At 42.0% G+C, this 18,177-nt stretch overlaps 3 protein-coding genes and 1 pseudogene across 3 annotated transcripts; 2 read left to right on the top strand and 2 right to left on the bottom strand.

Annotated features, from left to right (window-relative positions):
- Positions 1–314: 314 nt before the first annotated feature.
- LOC121741700 lies at positions 315–2,854 on the bottom strand (annotated as a pseudogene).
- Positions 2,855–3,212: 358 nt separating this feature from the next.
- Positions 3,213–4,353, top strand: LOC121811245. Its single transcript, XM_042212063.1, has 2 exons — positions 3,213–4,054; positions 4,132–4,353. Exons 1-2 carry the CDS (start codon positions 3,449–3,451, stop codon positions 4,297–4,299), a joined length of 774 nt encoding a protein of 257 aa, XP_042067997.1. The 5' UTR covers positions 3,213–3,448; the 3' UTR covers positions 4,300–4,353.
- On the bottom strand, positions 4,278–13,244 carry LOC121811244 (mediator of RNA polymerase II transcription subunit 14-like). Its single transcript, XM_042212062.1, has 8 exons — positions 12,916–13,244; positions 10,978–12,048; positions 10,094–10,191; positions 9,431–9,605; positions 8,089–8,851; positions 6,954–7,975; positions 5,373–6,454; positions 4,278–5,251 (listed from the first exon to the last, which is right to left on the bottom strand). Exons 1-8 carry the CDS (start codon positions 13,126–13,128, stop codon positions 4,471–4,473), a joined length of 5,205 nt encoding a protein of 1,734 aa, XP_042067996.1. The 5' UTR covers positions 13,129–13,244; the 3' UTR covers positions 4,278–4,470.
- Positions 13,245–13,428: 184 nt separating this feature from the next.
- On the top strand, positions 13,429–16,092 carry LOC121741534. The gene is made up of 4 exons (XM_042134343.1): positions 13,429–13,608; positions 13,710–13,935; positions 14,625–14,685; positions 15,352–16,092. The coding sequence occupies exons 1-4, from the start codon at positions 13,541–13,543 to the stop codon at positions 15,936–15,938; spliced, it is 942 nt and encodes a 313-aa protein (XP_041990277.1). The 5' UTR covers positions 13,429–13,540; the 3' UTR covers positions 15,939–16,092.
- Positions 16,093–18,177: the final 2,085 nt, after the last annotated feature.

Raw genomic sequence — 18,177 nt, 5'->3', positions numbered from 1 at the left:
GCGGACATCCCCAAGAACATCCCGACGGACTTCACACAATATTAAAAATTTACAAATTCACCAAATTAAACAATTTACGGAATTAAAATTTCGCCACGATTACGGAATAAAAATTTCAAGTGGTTCAAATGAAATAAAGTTCAACGAGCCGTATTTATAGAATTTTTGAAAAAAAATCTAAAATAATCGAGACGTCCGCGCGGACGTCCATGGGGTCAACGCAATGGCGGACGTCCTGGGAACGCCACGGAACTCCGGCACATCGGCCGGACGTCCGCCGGGATGGGCGCCATTGTGAATGCTCTTAGAGTGGATCAAAACTTGTCAACGACATTACCGGTGGCTAATACTTTGAAATTGTTGTAAGGCCATCCACTACGCTGTTTTTATAACGTCCCTTAAACCGTCCCTTAACTACTATTTGACCACTATTTGAGGGCCCCCTTAACTAAGGGACGGAACCTGCAACGCTCCGTCCCTTAGTTACTATTCATTCAATTAAAACAAACACACTTTATTAAAAAACACACAACATAAAAAAACACACAACATAATTTAAAATACAAATTTAAAGAAAAATAAAAAAACTACTCCGCGGGCTAATAATCCTCCGGAGGCGGTCGAGGTTGAGGGGGAGTCGGAAGGCCAAGTTGTGCTGCCATATGCACAATTCCGTTCCACCAGGCAGTGAATTGGGCGTACGAGAAGCGGGAAGTGCCCGCCATTGTGGCGGTCATGTACGCCACCATAAGTGTGTCTGAGCCTCCCCGCGAGCCCGATCCCGAGGCCGACTGGCTTGATTCGCCTCGGCCCTTCCTTGCTCTAGCCGCTTTCGCCGCCTTCGTCCCTTGCGGCCGACGGCGCCCACTCGCGGATCCTCCAGCATCGCCGACCGTACCCGCAAACTCCTGGGATTCAGCCTCAGGTTGGCTGATGCCCTCAGCGGTGTCACCACCAGACGAGTATTGGCCACTCGCCGTATGCTTCGTGCGCTTCGAGGTTGAGCCCGAGCTAGAGCGGAAACCGCCGGCCCACCGTTCCTCGTCCTTGACGGCCTGCCAAACATCAACAAATCTGAATTGATGACGTTCGTCCTGGTAGTAGGTGCGCAAAGCGGACGTCAAAATATCGGTTGTCGTGGCGCCGCTTTGGTAGCGCGCCTCTTCGGCCGAGTAGATGCCGCAGAATTTTTTAACATGTCGGTCGACTCGGTCAAAGTGAGAGCGGAGCATTTTCAATTTGCGCTTGCGGGAGCCTTTCGGCTTTATCTGGTGGTAGACCTCGCAGACCTTTTCCCAGAAACACTTCCGGGATTGTTGATTCCCGACGATGGGATCGTACGAGACGGTGATCCAGGCGTTGTACACCGCCAGCGTTTCGAGGTTGTTGTACGGATGCCGACCTAGATCCTCTTCCTCTTCTTCCTCTTCCTCCTCGTCCTCGCCCGCCTGGGGTTGTACACCGCCTCGGCCACCTCCACCGCCTCGGCCTACTCCCGGCGTGGGATAAACGGGAAAATCCTCCCGGATCTAGGATAATCCCTGCGAATACCGCGGGGCGGAGGGACGAACATATGCATCAAGGTCAAAATTGGGTGGTTGGTACCCCCCCGGTGTCGCCGAACCCTGGGTCCCCGGCGTTGACGAACCGGAACCGCCCAATGTGTTGATCATGGTCTCCCAATCGCCGAACGCGTTGAGATCCCACCAGCCGGAGCTGGAACCGCCGTAGTTGCCGCGCCGGACATCTTGAGTTGTTATATGAAATTTTGAGAGAAAATTTAGATGATAGGAAGAATAGATGTGTAGTTGTGTGTGAAATGAGGATGGGTTAAGGAGTATTTATAGAGTAAAAAAATTAATTAAAAATCAAAAAAATTAAACAAAAAAACAAAAAATGGTATAGTTACCGTTAGAAAAAAATATTCTTTTATTTTTATTTTATTTTTTTAAAATTCGAATTTTTTTTAAAAAAAAATTTATTGCGTCAGCACGTGACGACGCCCACTTGCGGGCCGGCGAGTGGGCGTCACGCACGACGCCGGGTCGCGCCACGTCGCCTAGGCGCGTGGCGAGACAGCTCGTCTCTTGGCTCGACGGGACGCGACGCGGGACGAGACGCGGGATGGCGCGGGACGGGACGGCGAGCTGCAATGCGTCGCGCCGGGTTCCCGTCTCTCCGGGACAGGACGCGAGACGCCGGCGAGACCCGTAGTGGATGGTCTAAGTCAAAAACATCCTATGGCATCCCTGCGGGCTACAAGCAGACCATAACAGTATCCCCTGCACACTGCTGCAGGAGTGAAGCTCCCGCAACCGTTGCTCCAAAAGTATGATGCCTGCACATTTATCATTCATAATTGAACATAATTTTAATTTCTCTATTAACGCGCAAATTATTGAAAAAATCATAAAATTAGGCATAATTTTAAAAACAAATTAATTTATATGTAGAGACGAAATTCATCAAATGTTTCTTTAGTTAATGACAGTTGAAAGTAAGGATATCGAGTGGATACCTGATTGGGGCCGGGGAGAACGTCCAATTCGGTAATCCAGATCGGCAACCTAGTCGAAGAAAGGATATCGATGGCGGATCTAAGGTAGGGTAGGTTAAAAGTGGAAGGCATGAAATGGCCCTCCAATCCAATCCCCAGAGGACCTTTATACCCCTGCGCTCTCAACTGTGCGATCTTCCTCAAGTAATTGGCTGACGATGAGGCGGCTTCGTGGTTATCCTCGATGGTGTTGTATTCATTGAGAAACGGCGTCGCCCTGCGGTAGATCTTGTTCGCCGTCTAGTAGAATCTTCTAGAAGCGTCAGGGCCGATCTTGCCCTCGAAAAAGTTGAAGTGTCAGGGATTTCTCAGTGGAGTACCATTTGAGCTCGTTTTCGAAGAAGGTGTATCGGAATCTGGAGAAGAACCAGTTTTGGTATGCAGTGTTTTTGAGGATGTTTTCGTTGATCGCGCAGCCAAATGGGAAGGCGGATCGCCGCTGTCTTACAGAGAAGGTGGTGTTGGCGAGAGGCGGACTGTGTTGGTCCACCGCCAGTAGTCGTACTTCTTCTTGCGCGCATGCACATAGTTTGAACAAATTTTGGTTAATTTCACAATTTTCAAAAATGATAAATTACGTATGATGTGACAAACTAAAAAATTATCCTATGTGGACAAAATGGCCAGGCTATTTAAACTCGATCCTAGTTACTCTATGTCTTTAATTTATATACATGTATGTACCACGTTGCGAGATTAATAAGAAATCGACCAGACTTAGTAGTTTTTTCAACAATTTACCCTTTCGAAATCAAATAATATTAACTGAGAAAAATATGCTACGCCTTTTGTTCGTACTCTTTGAGGACGGAGAGAGTATTGGAGAAGCTGTTTGTTGAGAGGAGACACGAGACTGCACATATCTGGTTTGGATTATGCCACGTTTGGCGTATGGGATTACGAATGAGTGCTGCTCTCAGAAATTTCATTTCATCCATGGAGATCGCTAAAGTAGTGAAGCTTCCACTTTCTTCAGTCCTTGTTCGGGGAAAACAAATCCAGCACTCGAAGACGCCATTAATCCACACTAGAAATCTCAATTCATTACCCAGCCATTTCAAATCCAAATCAAACGCACAACAAAGCCCGAATGTCACAACCACCAACAATTCTGAAGTCTCCGGGAAAACCATATCTCGAGAGGCGTGTGATCTCGAAATTGAGGTGCCGACGATGGCGGAGATCGTGGAATCATCCAGATTGCAGAAGCTCGATCTTCAGCTTCGAAGATTTGGGCCTTTTTTCAGGATTACAGCGAAAAGCTTGGAATCGGGGAGGGAATTGGGGAGGGCGGAGGGTGTGATTAGGTTTTGGTTTGGGGGCAAAATTCTGCATATGGATTCGATGAAGCTTGAGAGGGAGACGATTGGGATGAACAAATCCATATTTGGGATCGGTTTGTTTCTTGGCGCTATGGCGATTAGATTTGGATATGACTGTGGATGTGCTAAAGCTGAGCTGCTTGCTATCAATGACACTCATCTCTATCATTCCAAGGTACTACTACAAACTCATCTATTCATTTCATTTATAATATTTACAAGGCAGTACTATAAATAATAATCGTTTTGCAGCTTGTGAGATTTTACACCAGATTAGGGTTCAAACAAGTGTACGAGGTAGAAGGAGGAAGCCTAAGAGATTTGAGTGACATGTTAGTTTGGGGTGGTGTTGGAACTCGCATGGATGCCAATCTTGAAGACCTAATGATCAAATGGTGTTCAAGAGTCAAACCAAAGTAATCATTTTTCTGGACTACATATTGTATTATAAAGAATAAAACTTTCAGTTACAAACAAATCATATCTCAACTCAAAACTTGTTTTTTCATCATAACAAAACATTATCAGTAAAACCTATGTACAAGGTGGAATAAACATTATATCATACATCTTCTACTTCAGCTCCTCCGGTCACGTCATTCCAATGCCGTCCCGCAGCCCTTGATGGCACGCATGCAACGTTCGCTGCACGTTGTCGGCAACCACTCTCAACCTTCCCTGATTGCTATCGCCAGCTGATGATCCATTCGCTTCCACATTTCTCATCACTCTCTGCTTGCATTTGTCCCAGTCGTCGCCGCGCAGCCAGCAGGCGCGCCCTCCGTGGCTGCCCTCCATTCCGAGGAACGACACGACGGGGTTTTCACCGAATGAGTATCTTAGCCTGACAGAGACGCAGTATGGCAACCAGGCAGCGCCGCCAGCAGCATTCAGATGGGGTATGTGGGCGGGATCGAGAACCACGGTCAATGCAAAGTCAACCGAGTTATGGGCTCGGTTGTAGTGGATATTGCTCTTGGAGGCTGATGAACTATCAGAGACCCCTTCTCTGTTGTACCCCATGTGATTTTCGAGGCACAGCTCGATACGGGATTTTTGTGCGGGGGTGGCCTCGGCTCCTTGCCCTTGACCTAATCCTTTCTTCCACGCTATGAGTTTCAAAAACTCTCTCAATACTGAAATTGGCAAGGTCAGAAGAGTAATGAATGAAGCAACCCGAGAAGCGTCGTACGGCTCTGATGCAACACGCCGGCTAAAGTAGTCGCATATCTCTCCTATTTCGGACTGAGTCAGTTCCTCTTGGGCAGCGGCAGGGTTTTGTTGCTGTTGTTGAGAATGATGAAACCTTTTCACACTGAGAACTTGGAGAAGAAGCTGGACTCTGTGAACACTAACTGCGAACACATAACCTCTGCAAAAAACATTTCCTTGCATCAGAAACTATACAAACAATACAAGAATGAAGAAAATGGAACCCGTTCTTCTTTTTTTGTCTCTGAATGCACGCAGGAGCTATTGTACGAGTGCCTTACCCGACGAAGAAGCGCAGGGCAGGCTGCTCCTGATCCAAATTCAACAAAGCACCTTCATTATCTTTCAAAATCGATCCAAGGATCTCCTTGAGAAGATCTGGTAATTGTGCGAATAGCCAGAGAACTCCGAGATACTTAAGAATGCCTCTAAGGACCTTTTTAAGTGCCACAAGAGGGACCCACCCTCCCCCATAACCACCATCATCGCCAAGTCCGATAATAGCAGTATTCAGTTCTCCTCGAACATGAGCAGGGACCCCAGAACCAGGTGGTCTACGTAATGGACTACCCATGGGTAAATTGGTTGCTCCTGGAAGAGCAGTACCTATGCGGTTCAAAGCAGCTAGAGCGTTTCCTGCTCGAGATACTGCAACAGCACTTGGAAGGTTGGCCCTATTCCCAGAAGCAGCTGCCAACTGTGGAGCTGGAGTTGGACCTGGATTGGCATTGTTTGGATTAGGCAATCCAAGTGCTTGCTGAGCAGCTGGAAAATTAGAATCTAAGCCATTCAATTCTTGAGCAACATGCTCCATAATAAAAGGTCGAAATTGCGGGCATGGAAGGGATCCTCCAATGGGTTGACCAACTTTTGGTGGGGTAGCTGGTTGCAACCATACTTGGTCTCCAGCAAAGCACCGCATGTCAACTGCAAATTTTTTGCGATATATAATCCTAATCCAATATGGGCCTCTTAGTACCACAGAAACATCAATGGGCAACAATGAACTGGGAACAATTCCAGGTCCGCCCCTCGCCGCTGCAGCTGCTGCCGCTGCCAACACAGCTGCTGTATTGTGAGTTCCAATAGGGCCTGGTTGTGGGGTTATACCAGGATTACCTCCAGGACCTGATGAAGCTTGACTAGCATTTGTGTTGACATTGCTAGGCAGACCCTGAGATGGCACATATCCAGTCTGCTTTAAAGTGGAAGAAAGAGAAGCTGTGATGCCAGGGAGTCCGGAAACAGGAGCAGCTCGTGCAGGCCTTGTAGCGGCAGCAAGAGCATGCAATGGTCCAGCAGTCAATCGAATGCAATCCAAAAGAGATGCAACCTCACTTCCATTGATGAAGTCTTCAAGAAACTATCCAAAAAAACCCCATATGTTTACGTACTCGTATAGGAAAAAACATAAGGAGGAAAAAAGAAAAATTACTTGATTGCAGGGACTAGGGAGCACAAAAAACAACTATGCAATTAGTAACCAAGTATATAACCAAACTCGTCCATCAAGTCAAACTACTATTAGTAATTCAAATAGTAACACACACACACATGCAAGTATGCAACACATCTTTCTGCACTTATAGGAGGAGAATGCTTAATTTCTTAGATGTGAGTCATGTGACACGACGATAAGAAATAAAAGGATGAAGAGATATCAAAGCATCTAGAACGTGCCATATTGCCAATGACCAGCCTTTAATATCTCATCCTCCTAAAGAATGCTGAAGAAACTTCAATTGTATGACAAACTATATTTTATATATACTCCTTCAGTAAAGTGAGAACAACATGTGGAACACAGAGAGATTGAACAAAATAGAAATGAAACTGTCTTCTAGGCAACAAGGGAAACAAACCTTAGTATGAGGCCACAGCTGGTCAGGAGAAACATGCATTCTGCATCCCTCTTTACCAGATTCCCACTCCACAACAAAGCGGGCGAGAACTCCTGAGCCAAAACTAAACCACAAACTCGTAAGTCCAACAGCCTCAATTCTAAAAGCTCTTCTCATCTGTTCAGAGAATTTTTCAGAACCCTCTGTTGCAAATTTTGATCCAGGAGGTGATTTGCTATCTAAGCTTGCATTGCTATCATCTATCTTCTCATCAGTCCTTGCACCAAGTAGTTTTCTCATTCCAAGAGCAAAAGTTCTAGCATTTGATAGTCTTTGTATATCAGCAACCAACCTTTTAATACTATCAGCCTCCACAGAGTTGTAACTCAATACAACACCTTCTGAATCATAACAAATATGAGAATCCACATCAGATGTATTAGCTATTCGAACACCAGAACCCCATGGAGTAGTATTGGTCCCTTTCTGAAGCTCCCACAAGTCCTTATAGTGTGGGTCAATAATCTTCACATCCCAGTACAAGCTTCCAGGTCTGCCCAGCCTCAAACAAATATACTGCCATGTGTCACCTCTAGAGAAAGGAAGGCGGAACCACAAGTTTGAGGATGCACTTCTTAGACCCACCTCTTCAACATAGGGGATGTCAAGTGCCTCCATCTGACTGGTCAACCGAGCATGTTTTATACACAGTGAACAATGCCTTACTATGTGAAGAAGAGCAGAGACGTAAATACTAGGAGATGCATTGCCCTTGTTTGCTTCAGCTATAAGATTTGCAAAACTGTGTCCTCCTGTTTTGTCAGGATGCTCGCAAGAAATAATCGACTGCATGGGAGGAAGTTGAGCTTGTGGAGCTTCCTTGATTTTCCTTCTCTTGTTAGAAGATTCATTTACTTCAAGAGAATGGAGTGAGGGAAGATATTTTAACATATCCAATACAGTGCGCTTCCGAGGTCTGCCCTCTTGTTTAGTAACATTTTCTTGATTTGCATTGTTGAGAACAGCAGAATTCAGTGTGGAAGCTGAGAACAGGAGACGAGGCAAGCATGGAAATTGTGATTAAGAACAGTACAAAAAAAGGTTAATGCATTCAAAGAAACAAAGGCAATAAGAAACAATGTGGATCACCCCTTACCTGTGGGAGAAACAACCCATGGGTTAGAACCAGACACAGCAAAGCTACCAGACACAGCCTCAGAATGTGGCGACCTAAGAGCGACCAAATCTTGATCCGACTTTGAAGCTGTTAGTCTCTTTATGGATTGGTTTTTGGTGGTTAGCGAATTGGTAGACCCAGAATGCATCGAGCTCTTGAAATTGCTCAGTGCATTTTGGGATGTTTTCCCTTCCCAGTTAGGTGATGATATGGAAGGTTTTATGCTGTGAATATTCATAGTGCCCAATCCAAAATTGGATGAAGAGGTCAAAACAGATTTGGAAGAGGAGCTCTGTCCATTTGACCCTTTCTCAAGCTCAAAAACTTCATCCACAATGGAGGAAAAACTAATGGGAATATTAGACCGAAGCGATGCGCCATCCGAGTTTGAGTTAGAAGGAATACCACGTTCAGAAGTCTCATTAGCATTAACCTCATTGGGAACTGATAGAATCTTCCTCCGGTCAAGAAGGCTCAAATTGAGTTCATCTTCACACATGTGCATCCGACTAATATCCAAGTTTTTTACTCGAATAACTTTGCTGATGTCACCAAATGGCTCACCTTTCCCTGAAGATTCAGACTGAACTTCAATTAACTTGGGACAGGGTTTAAATTCCTTATCAAGCTGCATCAACAAGAAATAAGAACTTCCACACTCCGGGAATCCCATGAACAGTGAATTTGAGTCTTCTACTAGTGTTTTAGGCAATTTTGCTGCTGTAAACCCGTGTTCAAATACCTGCAAGGCATACCTAATTAGATTCCTCAAATAGATAATAATTAACAGAAGATACACCTATTAGGTGTCCAACGTCTTGTGTAGACAACAAAGTGATATATACATTACAACTTTACTCTTGTTACATATATTTTGACACACAGCATTTTAGTTAGTTATATACATGGGAACCACTGTGTCATATGCTAAAAGTGGCATCAGAAATATCTCAACTTCCATATGCAATGTTTTATACTCCCTCCGTCCCATTTCACGTGACACATTTTTTTTGCACGTATTTTGGGAAAATCATAATAAATAGTTAAAGTAGAGGGAAAGTAAAGTAAGAGAGAGAATAATGTTTTCCCTGATTCCCTCTACTTTTAACTATTTATTATGATTTTCCCAAAACACGTGCGAAAAAGAAATGTATCACATGATTTGGGACAGAGGGAGTACTAGGCATCTGTAGTATATCTTACAGTTCCTTTTTACTGAATGCATAGATGAAAATCAAGTACTGTTACCAAATCTCAATACCTTCCTCTTGGATAGTAATATCACAATTTATTATAAATGTACTTAAAAGATTATACGTACCTCAAGACCCAAGAATCTCCCAATGCATGCAAATAAATGTAGAATACTACTACTCCTCAAGTTGACAAAAGCCTTGGCTGCAGTAATACTTCCCTGGTTCAGTCCCTCTTCACACTCTAGCAGAGTTTTCGATGATATAATATTTTTTGAAGAGCGAAGAAGAAAACGGCCATTCCTGCAACATAAAAGGAAAAATTTTGGAGATCATTGTTCAAAAATTAATGATTTATGATTTTGTTAAATAAGAATTTTTTTTCCATCCCTCAGAGTAAGTCAGACCACTTTTTTTCTGAAAGAAAACCTTATCATGCCCTCATAACTTACAGGCGAGTTCATATTCTTTCATAACTTCACCAAATACTTAAAGATATCTCAAAACACCTTACATACAGGCGCATCAATTGATCCATCCAATAAACTATCTGAGCACCACATTTATATAGCTCAAACATAATAATATCAAGTACAGTTAGCAGGTCACAGGCACACACAAGAAAAGATAAATGAATCCTCACCTTATATAGTAATCAGATACACTAAAAACAATGAGCTGACCATATTTACAAGGATATATCATGTAGCAGTACACATTATAGTGTCAATATCCTAGTAGAGAATTGAAAGAGTACAGATATTGGCAACAGAAAGGGAAGTAAAAGAAACCTTATGTTTATTCCAAGTGTGAAAAATAAAGAACCATAGGCACGCAAACGAAGAACTTCCTCGTCATCATGCTTCTGCGAATCAAGCGTACTATCCGTCTGTAAATGCAAAAATTAAAATCATGGTTTAACAGTGAATAACCAAAATATTTTAAAAAACAATGCATAAGAACCAAAGCAAGGGGATAACTAGAATGCCAATGTATAAGATCAGGTTCAGATGACAGTGAACTTGGTGCAATAACAAACCGAATCAGCAGTATGCAACTGCTAAGTTGTTTTAGATGATGGAGCACCAATTTAGCAAGAGATGGATTCTCAGTAATCAGTATGCAAAATCAAGTATTCCCAAAAATTCCAGGATTACATGTAGGTCCAGTTATTGACATAGACAGAATTAATTTAGATGGATATTTTGCATAAACAGATCACCGGAAACAGACAGAGAATATATAAGCCTTAAAACATAATGATGTGGGATTGATGCCTTTCTTCAAACAATAAAATTTGCCTGAGCTGAATAGCAGCACTGTAATATTTTATCAGTATTTTCAAATGATACTCCGTACAATTTAAGTATAAAAACTCAAATGGCAATCTGACTTATATAATATTGAATTATTGTAGTTCTAGTGTAAATTCTGGAAGCCAAAAACACAGGCAGATTTCTATTTTCATTTATCAGGATCTTCTCGCTTCACCAGATACAAGCATAAGCAAACCATACTCACTATTCAGAGTATATTAAAAGTTCTTCCTGGACACAAAAAGGAATTCAAATAAATAAATAAGGACATTTGTTTTATGGGACTATTTACTGACTATAGAAACCTCATTTTATAACGAAATATAAAGACATATGTACAACATTATGACGGTTAGTACCTTTTCATCTTCAGTTTCAGAACCATCCGAATGAAATTTAATTTGGACATCTCCGGAAGTTCTATTAATCTCTACATTCTTCTCTACTTCCTTGTATATCTCAAGCAGCCGAGTATATCTATTACAGCTGATGGCTCGGAGTAGTAGCAACTCAACATCAATGCAACTCCGGTTAACGTTAAATTCTGCCTCCTTGCCAGTTTGAGGATCAATCACAAATGTGCTATGCAAACACTTTATTTGCATGTCAGGACCTGGTTCAATTTTTAAGAATGGGGATGCCCCTGCTTCAGATGAAGCATTACTTTTATCAAGCTCCAACCAGTATATGATTTTCAATCCAGGAGTCCGTAACCCAGCAGAATCAGTTTCTCCATCTTGAGAGAAGGCAGTGCTCCCTCCCTGCCCAACAGTACCATCCGATATGGGTTCAAAGCGAATGGCATCCTTCCACCTGCCTTGTCGAAGTGCATTCACTTGTCTTATAACAGTGTCCATAGTAAGGGCAACACACAGCTCATGTAGGATAGAATACAGCATCATGAATGGTGATTCTGATGCAGCCATTCTACGTTCCAAATCATCTCCTAGAGCATGTCGTCGTGATGCTTCTACTTTCACGAGTCCACTTCTCTCACCAACAAGCAGCTCCAAATGCAATATTCTCCACATTGATAAGTGACCTCGATAACCAAGTGTAACAAGAATTTTAAATTCCCCATTGACACGGAGCGTGACAACACCATCAGAGACTCTAATTTCAGTAAATTCTTTTGGCAGTGAAACTTCAAGTAACTTGGACCTAACAAGTGTATCTAGTTTCTTTAAAGCTGGACCTTGCTGGTCCTCATTCAATGTGCCCAACATGCCCACATCTTCAACACATTTTGGTAAACGCTGATAGTTTCCAGTAAGTAGAACCTCAATGGCAGAGGGAACATCATAAATAGGAGCTCGAGCTTGTTGTAGTCCCTCATGCATAAAAAACATGGAATCTGCAGCTTGAGTGAAACAAGTTTCATGACTGGAGAGAGTCGACGAAAGTTGTTGGCAATATTGTATCAAAGGGACCTGTGACTCCAGTAGCAAGAAGCAGAAACAATAAATACTATGAAAATATGTGTCTTTACCCAAAAAAGAATATGATAAGGTAAAATAGCATATACTACTATAATCTTGAACACTGAATAGCATCTCTCTCTGAAATTATAATAACAATATGCAGTATGGTCATCAGACAACTTTGGAAAAGCAGCTTGCAGTATGGTCATCAGACAACTTTGGAAAAGCAGCTTGGTAAAAGTCTGCCACCTATCTAATGAACTACTAATAGGGAACTAATTTGCATTTTGCAATGATATGTAGACTAACAAACACTGTGAACTCCATTGAACACAAGCTAAATACAGCCCCAAAAGGAAATCCAAAGGGTACTGCCACCAGATTAAACAAATTCACTATATGGGTCCAAAGGAAAAAGTGAAAAATTTAGATCCTCTATCTGTACCCACTAATCAGAAACGACATAGAAAGGCACAATGTGTCTCAAGCAACTCTTTTGACTGTATCCTCCAATTTTTACCAATACATTCAATTATCAATAAAGCCCCAGTTTCTAATTTATCGAATCCTTATGTCATATTTAATCATAATCTTCTCTCCCAAACAAGTTAAACAACAAATCTTCCTATACACCCGAAAAACCCCTCTCTCCACCCCATATTTAACTGAACTCAAATCAAGAATTCAGCCACTTAATCTATCGTCCGTTCCATTCCATCAAAGATAACCTAAATGTCTTAATATTTCAACTGGACAAATCCACCACCACAAGTCCAGAGAAACTCAACACACTTAATTCTCTGTCACCGCATTGAGATACACATCCACACAAAACCTGGAGTAGAAAAGAAAACTAAATTGACAAAAAGATAGCACCTGCTGGCACCACTTAGCGAGGACATCAAGACGGAGCATCCGCTGCTGCGTCTTAACAATGTACTTCAGAATCATAATCTTCTTCTCGGAGTCCGGCATCGACTCCGAAGACTTGGATTTCTCCACCAGTTCCTTCAGCGCGACGTATGATTCCTCCGCCGCCCGCCCCACCAGAGCGGCGAAATCCACCGTCTCCTGCCCTGCCTCCGTCATGATTCCCCCAAGTGAATTCGCGAATTTAACAATTGAATCGTTATGACGGAGAAGAGGAAATCATCGGAGCGTGATGTTTGTTTCTTGGTCTCTCTCTCCTCTCTTCTTTCCTTCTATTCTTTGTAGTAAAAGGAATTGATTTATTTATCTTGCTACTGTTATTTAACATCGAGTCAGTTCTGGGCTCGGGTCGTCTCTCCGGGCCGATTCGGATCTGGGCCGGCCCAATGTATTATTTTCAAACACGAATAAAGTTAATTCATAAATAAAAGAATAAAAATAAGGCGTGAAAGGGTTCAGCTGAGTTGCTCAGTCGGATTTGGTTTAGGGATCGAATTTGGTGGAGCAGTTTCACCAGAACAAAGTGGTGGCGCCGCTCACTCATTGAGAGAGAGTGTCAGTACGCAATCCAATGTCACGTCGAGAAGACCGTAGCTCGGAACCGAAGCGCCACCGTTCGCGGTTCGACCGTGAACCTAGGTACTTCGAAATGATGCATTTTCGCAGTTCTCTGATTGTTGATAACAACCTGAATTTGATGAATTGACGAGTGGTTCTCGTGTTGTATGTCTGCACTGAAGCCCCAAGAGATCTAGGAGAGATGGTAAATCGGGGACTGAAAGGCCGCCAACCGAGCCGGACTTGGATAGGGACCGGTCGGACCGGGTTCATCGGCACCACCGCCGCCTTCCTGGTCCTCCGCCGCTTGAATATGGAAACTTGAACCGCCGAGAATCTGATGGAGGAGCTGATGGACATAAAGAATCTAATCCTACGAAAACACCTCAGTCGCGGCCGTACTTTCAGGTATCTTTTTAAATTTCTTTACTTGCAATGCAGATTTTGTTCTAGAATTTTGTGAAAATTTTATTGCGATGAGTTTTCTTTATTCTGGTTGTTGGCTGTAATTGCTGGGTATTTGAATAATATAGCTTTCAAATTGTGTGGTATCTTTCCGGTGGTCTTCATTGTTGATTTCAAATTGATTTATTGTACTACATTATTTTTATGTATTATGTGTAGCAAAATTATATTATCCTAGAGTGTTCTTGCATGTAGGACTTGATAGGAATAGAAAACGAGCTCTTCTTGTCGGGTGCAAAATCATAATCTCTATGGTTGATATTTGCTTGGCTGCCTGGACTCTGACATGCGTTGAAATAACCTAAGCTTTAGATTTTGGACGTCCGTGATTATGGTGTTTGTACTCGAGGTTGCTGGAGCCAGATAGGAATTTGTTCCATCATCATGAAAGTGGTTGAATGCTTTCTGTTGCTACGTTGGAGTACTAGTCTTCAAACGCTGTACAATTCTTTAAATTTAGTAGTAATTCAGAAACCTAGGGTCCACGTGTAATTCTTTGAAATATCAGTCCTGATTCAGTCGGCATTCTGAAAACTGTTTACCCAGGTATTTACTTTTGTGTTCAGCTGGTTGAATACGAGTACCCCCATTTATATAACAGTTTAGGCCTGCCTGTGCATGTCTTGTAACAGCATGATGGTCGTGATAGTGCTGGGCAGAATGGAAGAGGCTTCAGCCGCAGGACAGAGAGTGGTATGCTTTTTATCTTGTTAATCTTACTCTGGTTCCTCTCTTTTTTTTTTTTCTGTAATCGATTTGCTGAGGCAGTTCTTATGTTGTAGTAGTTGGATGTCTGATCAACATTCTTTAATTGCTTTTAGGTGCTTACTTCATCTCCATCCAACTACTTAATGATATACGGAGTATTAAATTTCTTAAAAGTTTTTCTTAGTGTCTGCATTATTCAGAGGAACTACAGAATGGTTCTTAATATGAGTAAGCAGGGAACAGAAAAATGTTGAGCATTGTTATTCTTACTTGTCTGGTCTTCAGCACTCATAAGATTATCATATATTGATGGACGGTCTTTTTTGCCATGCATAGCACCTTGATATGATCAATTATATCTCTTTATGTCCTACATCTTCTTTGTATGTCCTTTCATTTTCTGTGATGTCTTCATAATTCTCAAGATCCTTGTGTATTTTACATTAATAGAAAGTGAATTCATATTTTAGATCTCCATATTTGTTTATAGACATCCCATGGCATTTTACATGGGAGATTAGAATTACATTCTCGACTACTACCAGTATATCAAGATGCATCCTAGCTATGCTTCAGCTTTTGAAACTTTTTAGAGTGTTACTTATCTCTTATATCAAGAGTTTATCTTTTAAAATCCATCTTCTTCTCCAGAACGTGGATGGTGGCCTGATTCCAAGGAACAGCGAAACGATAGATCTACCAATAAAACTGTGTCAATTGATGCTCAGCTAAAGGATGAAAAATATAAAGACAACAGAGAAGGCAGTCATATGTGGCGCCATGATGGATACTTTGAAATTGAAGGCAATCACAAACCTCCTGCTCGTAGAAGGCCATCTTTCAGAGAGCAGAAGATTCCTGCCGATCCAGAGAAACCCAGCAAAGCTGCTGATGATCCAGTGCTGCGAAACCCACAAGATCATTCCATAGACGGTGGAAGAAGAAACGACAGAGTGAACTCTCGGTACACTGACAGACCTGAAAGACCAGTTGCAGGGGAAAGAGAGTTGAACAATGCTCAACCTTGGAGGGGTAACTTCCAATCCAGAGATAGATTTAACGCCAACGGTAGGCAGAGAGGTAGAGATAATAGATTCACTCCAAGGCAAGGCAATCTTCCACGTGGGGGCCGTGTTGAGAAGTGGAAGCACGACCTATACGATGAGGCCAACAGAAGTCCACCCCGGAAGAATGAAGAAGATCAGATTTCGAAAATTGAATCTCTCTTGGCCTCGTAAATGCTTTGTTCCTGAATCTAGGGAGTTCATAACCCCCAACTTATCTCGTAAGAAATGCATTCGTCTGATCTGTTTGGTGCGTAATACATTTGTTTGGAATTGGAATGCAGCCTATTTTGAGTAATTGAACAATTTCTAGTTTTTCTTGCTGTAATTAAAGTTGAAAGCGATTTATTGTTCATCTTTGCTGCTTTACTAATAACAGATTGAAAGATTGCATCATATAAACAACTTGAATTTGATTTATTCCATCCCTTTACATTCTACCATTACAACACCAAATAAAAGAATATACATACAAACAAACAATTAAACATCCCATCAAACTTCATGACAGTATGTATGATTATCTCTTGCTAATGGCATCATTTACTAGTCCTTCCGACATGATCGACGTTGGCCGGAGCTCTGGCACTGAAGCTCTTGGCATGGGGCAAATGGCCAAAATCGATGGTGGATGGAGGCTGATAGTCGGAGCGAGTTCGACGATGGGAGGAGCCCTCGACGGAGTCACTGCCACCGAGGAGGAGATGGTAGCTGCGGGCGGTGGTGGAGTTGTCGGAGAGACATCGGTAAGTATTTTGCGGCTTATCCTTCTTCACGGCGTGGATAAGAAACGGTATCAAACCTTCCATTTTGTGATCTGATTCTTCAAGTATAGATGTGATTATGCTATAAAATGTTTTTGGTATACTACTTCTATGAATTGGGATGAGGAATATATAGACATGTTTCAGGTCAGCTTAGTTGAAAAATGGAGGTGTATTGCTTTGAACATCCACATCTACATGTTTATCCCAAGACGATACATTTTGTTGACAATGTTTCCATCTTTATGTGTTTCGAATTTAGACTGGTTGACGAAAACAGCAACTGGCAAACAGAATGGCGGCGATTAGAATAGTCAAATACAATTTCTATTTTTTAAGACAATACAATTTCCCCATTTTTATCTTAGTGCTTTCGTTTGAAATTCAATTCCAATAAATGGTTTTTGACTTCTTTATTATTACAGATAAATCCAACTTGGTTATTTAAAAGATACACGCTCAAATTTATCCAATCCCTTCGACAAATGAATTACTTCATCAATTGCATTTCCTATTCTACTTTATCGGGTTAATTCTTTTTTAGTTCTAGGGCGTTTTTTACATTCCATAGGTGTACTGTGCTTTTTTTTAAATTCAGGCTTTGGGAGAGACACATGACTCACATGCGTCGCCCGTTAATGAAACGCATGACCGTGATGCGTTTTAGTGTAAGGCGCATGATCTTAATGCGCCTTTCAATTTTTTTTATTTTAATTGAACGACGCATTGCGCACATGCGTCTTAGGGTAAAACGCATGACACGCATGCGTCTTCTCTGGAATCCTCCAAAAACATTGTCTTCGTCTTCGAAAGGGCTTCACGTGAGTATCTTGCACGCCCCCATCGGAGTCCGGATGAGAGAGTTATGACCATTATACGAAAGTCGCGCATTGAAGCGCGGATGACTCCAAAAGACATGCCCTCGTCATTGGTCGATGAATGTCCTTGGTGGGGTTGATCAAATGATGCGAAATTATTCGTAACAAGCATTAAATGAGAAATTATTCGTAACACAAAAAAGACATTCTCATTTAATGCTTGTTACGAATAATTTCGCATCATTTGATCAACCCCACCAAGGACATTCATCGACCAATGACGAGGGCATGTCTTTTGGAGTCATCCGCGCTTCAATGCGCGACTTTCGTATAATGGTCATAACTCTCTCATCCGGACTCCGATGGGGGCGTGCAAGATACTCACGCGAAGCCCTTTCAAAGACGAAGACAATGTTTTTGGAGGATTCCAGAGAAGACGCATGTGTGTCATGCGTTTTACCCTAAGACGCATGTTCGTCATGCGTCGTTCAATTAAAATAAAAAAAATTGAAAGACGCATTAAGGTCATGCGTTTCATTAACGGACGACGCATGTGGGTCATGCGTCTCTCCCAAAGCCGGAATTTAAAAAAAACGCAGTACACTTATAGAATGTAAAAAACCCCATAAAACTAAAAAAGAATTAACCCCTACTTTATCACATACTCCTCAGTGTCCTATTTGTGTATCACTACTAGTTGGGTTTTTCTCTTCAATTTCAATTTCTAACTAACTAATAGTAATACTGATTAATTATATCCAATTTAGTCTGTAGGTTTTTTACCATACTAGTACTATAATTTTACATTTAGTTCTGATTTATAATTAAGTT

Source organism: Salvia splendens, chromosome 7 (genome assembly GCF_004379255.2).
Source record: "Salvia splendens isolate huo1 chromosome 7, SspV2, whole genome shotgun sequence".
In the NCBI taxonomy this organism is placed as follows: Eukaryota; Viridiplantae; Streptophyta; class Magnoliopsida; order Lamiales; family Lamiaceae; genus Salvia; species Salvia splendens.
The sequence above is the reverse complement of the archived record's forward strand: the minus strand, read 5'-3'. Positions and strand labels throughout refer to the sequence as shown.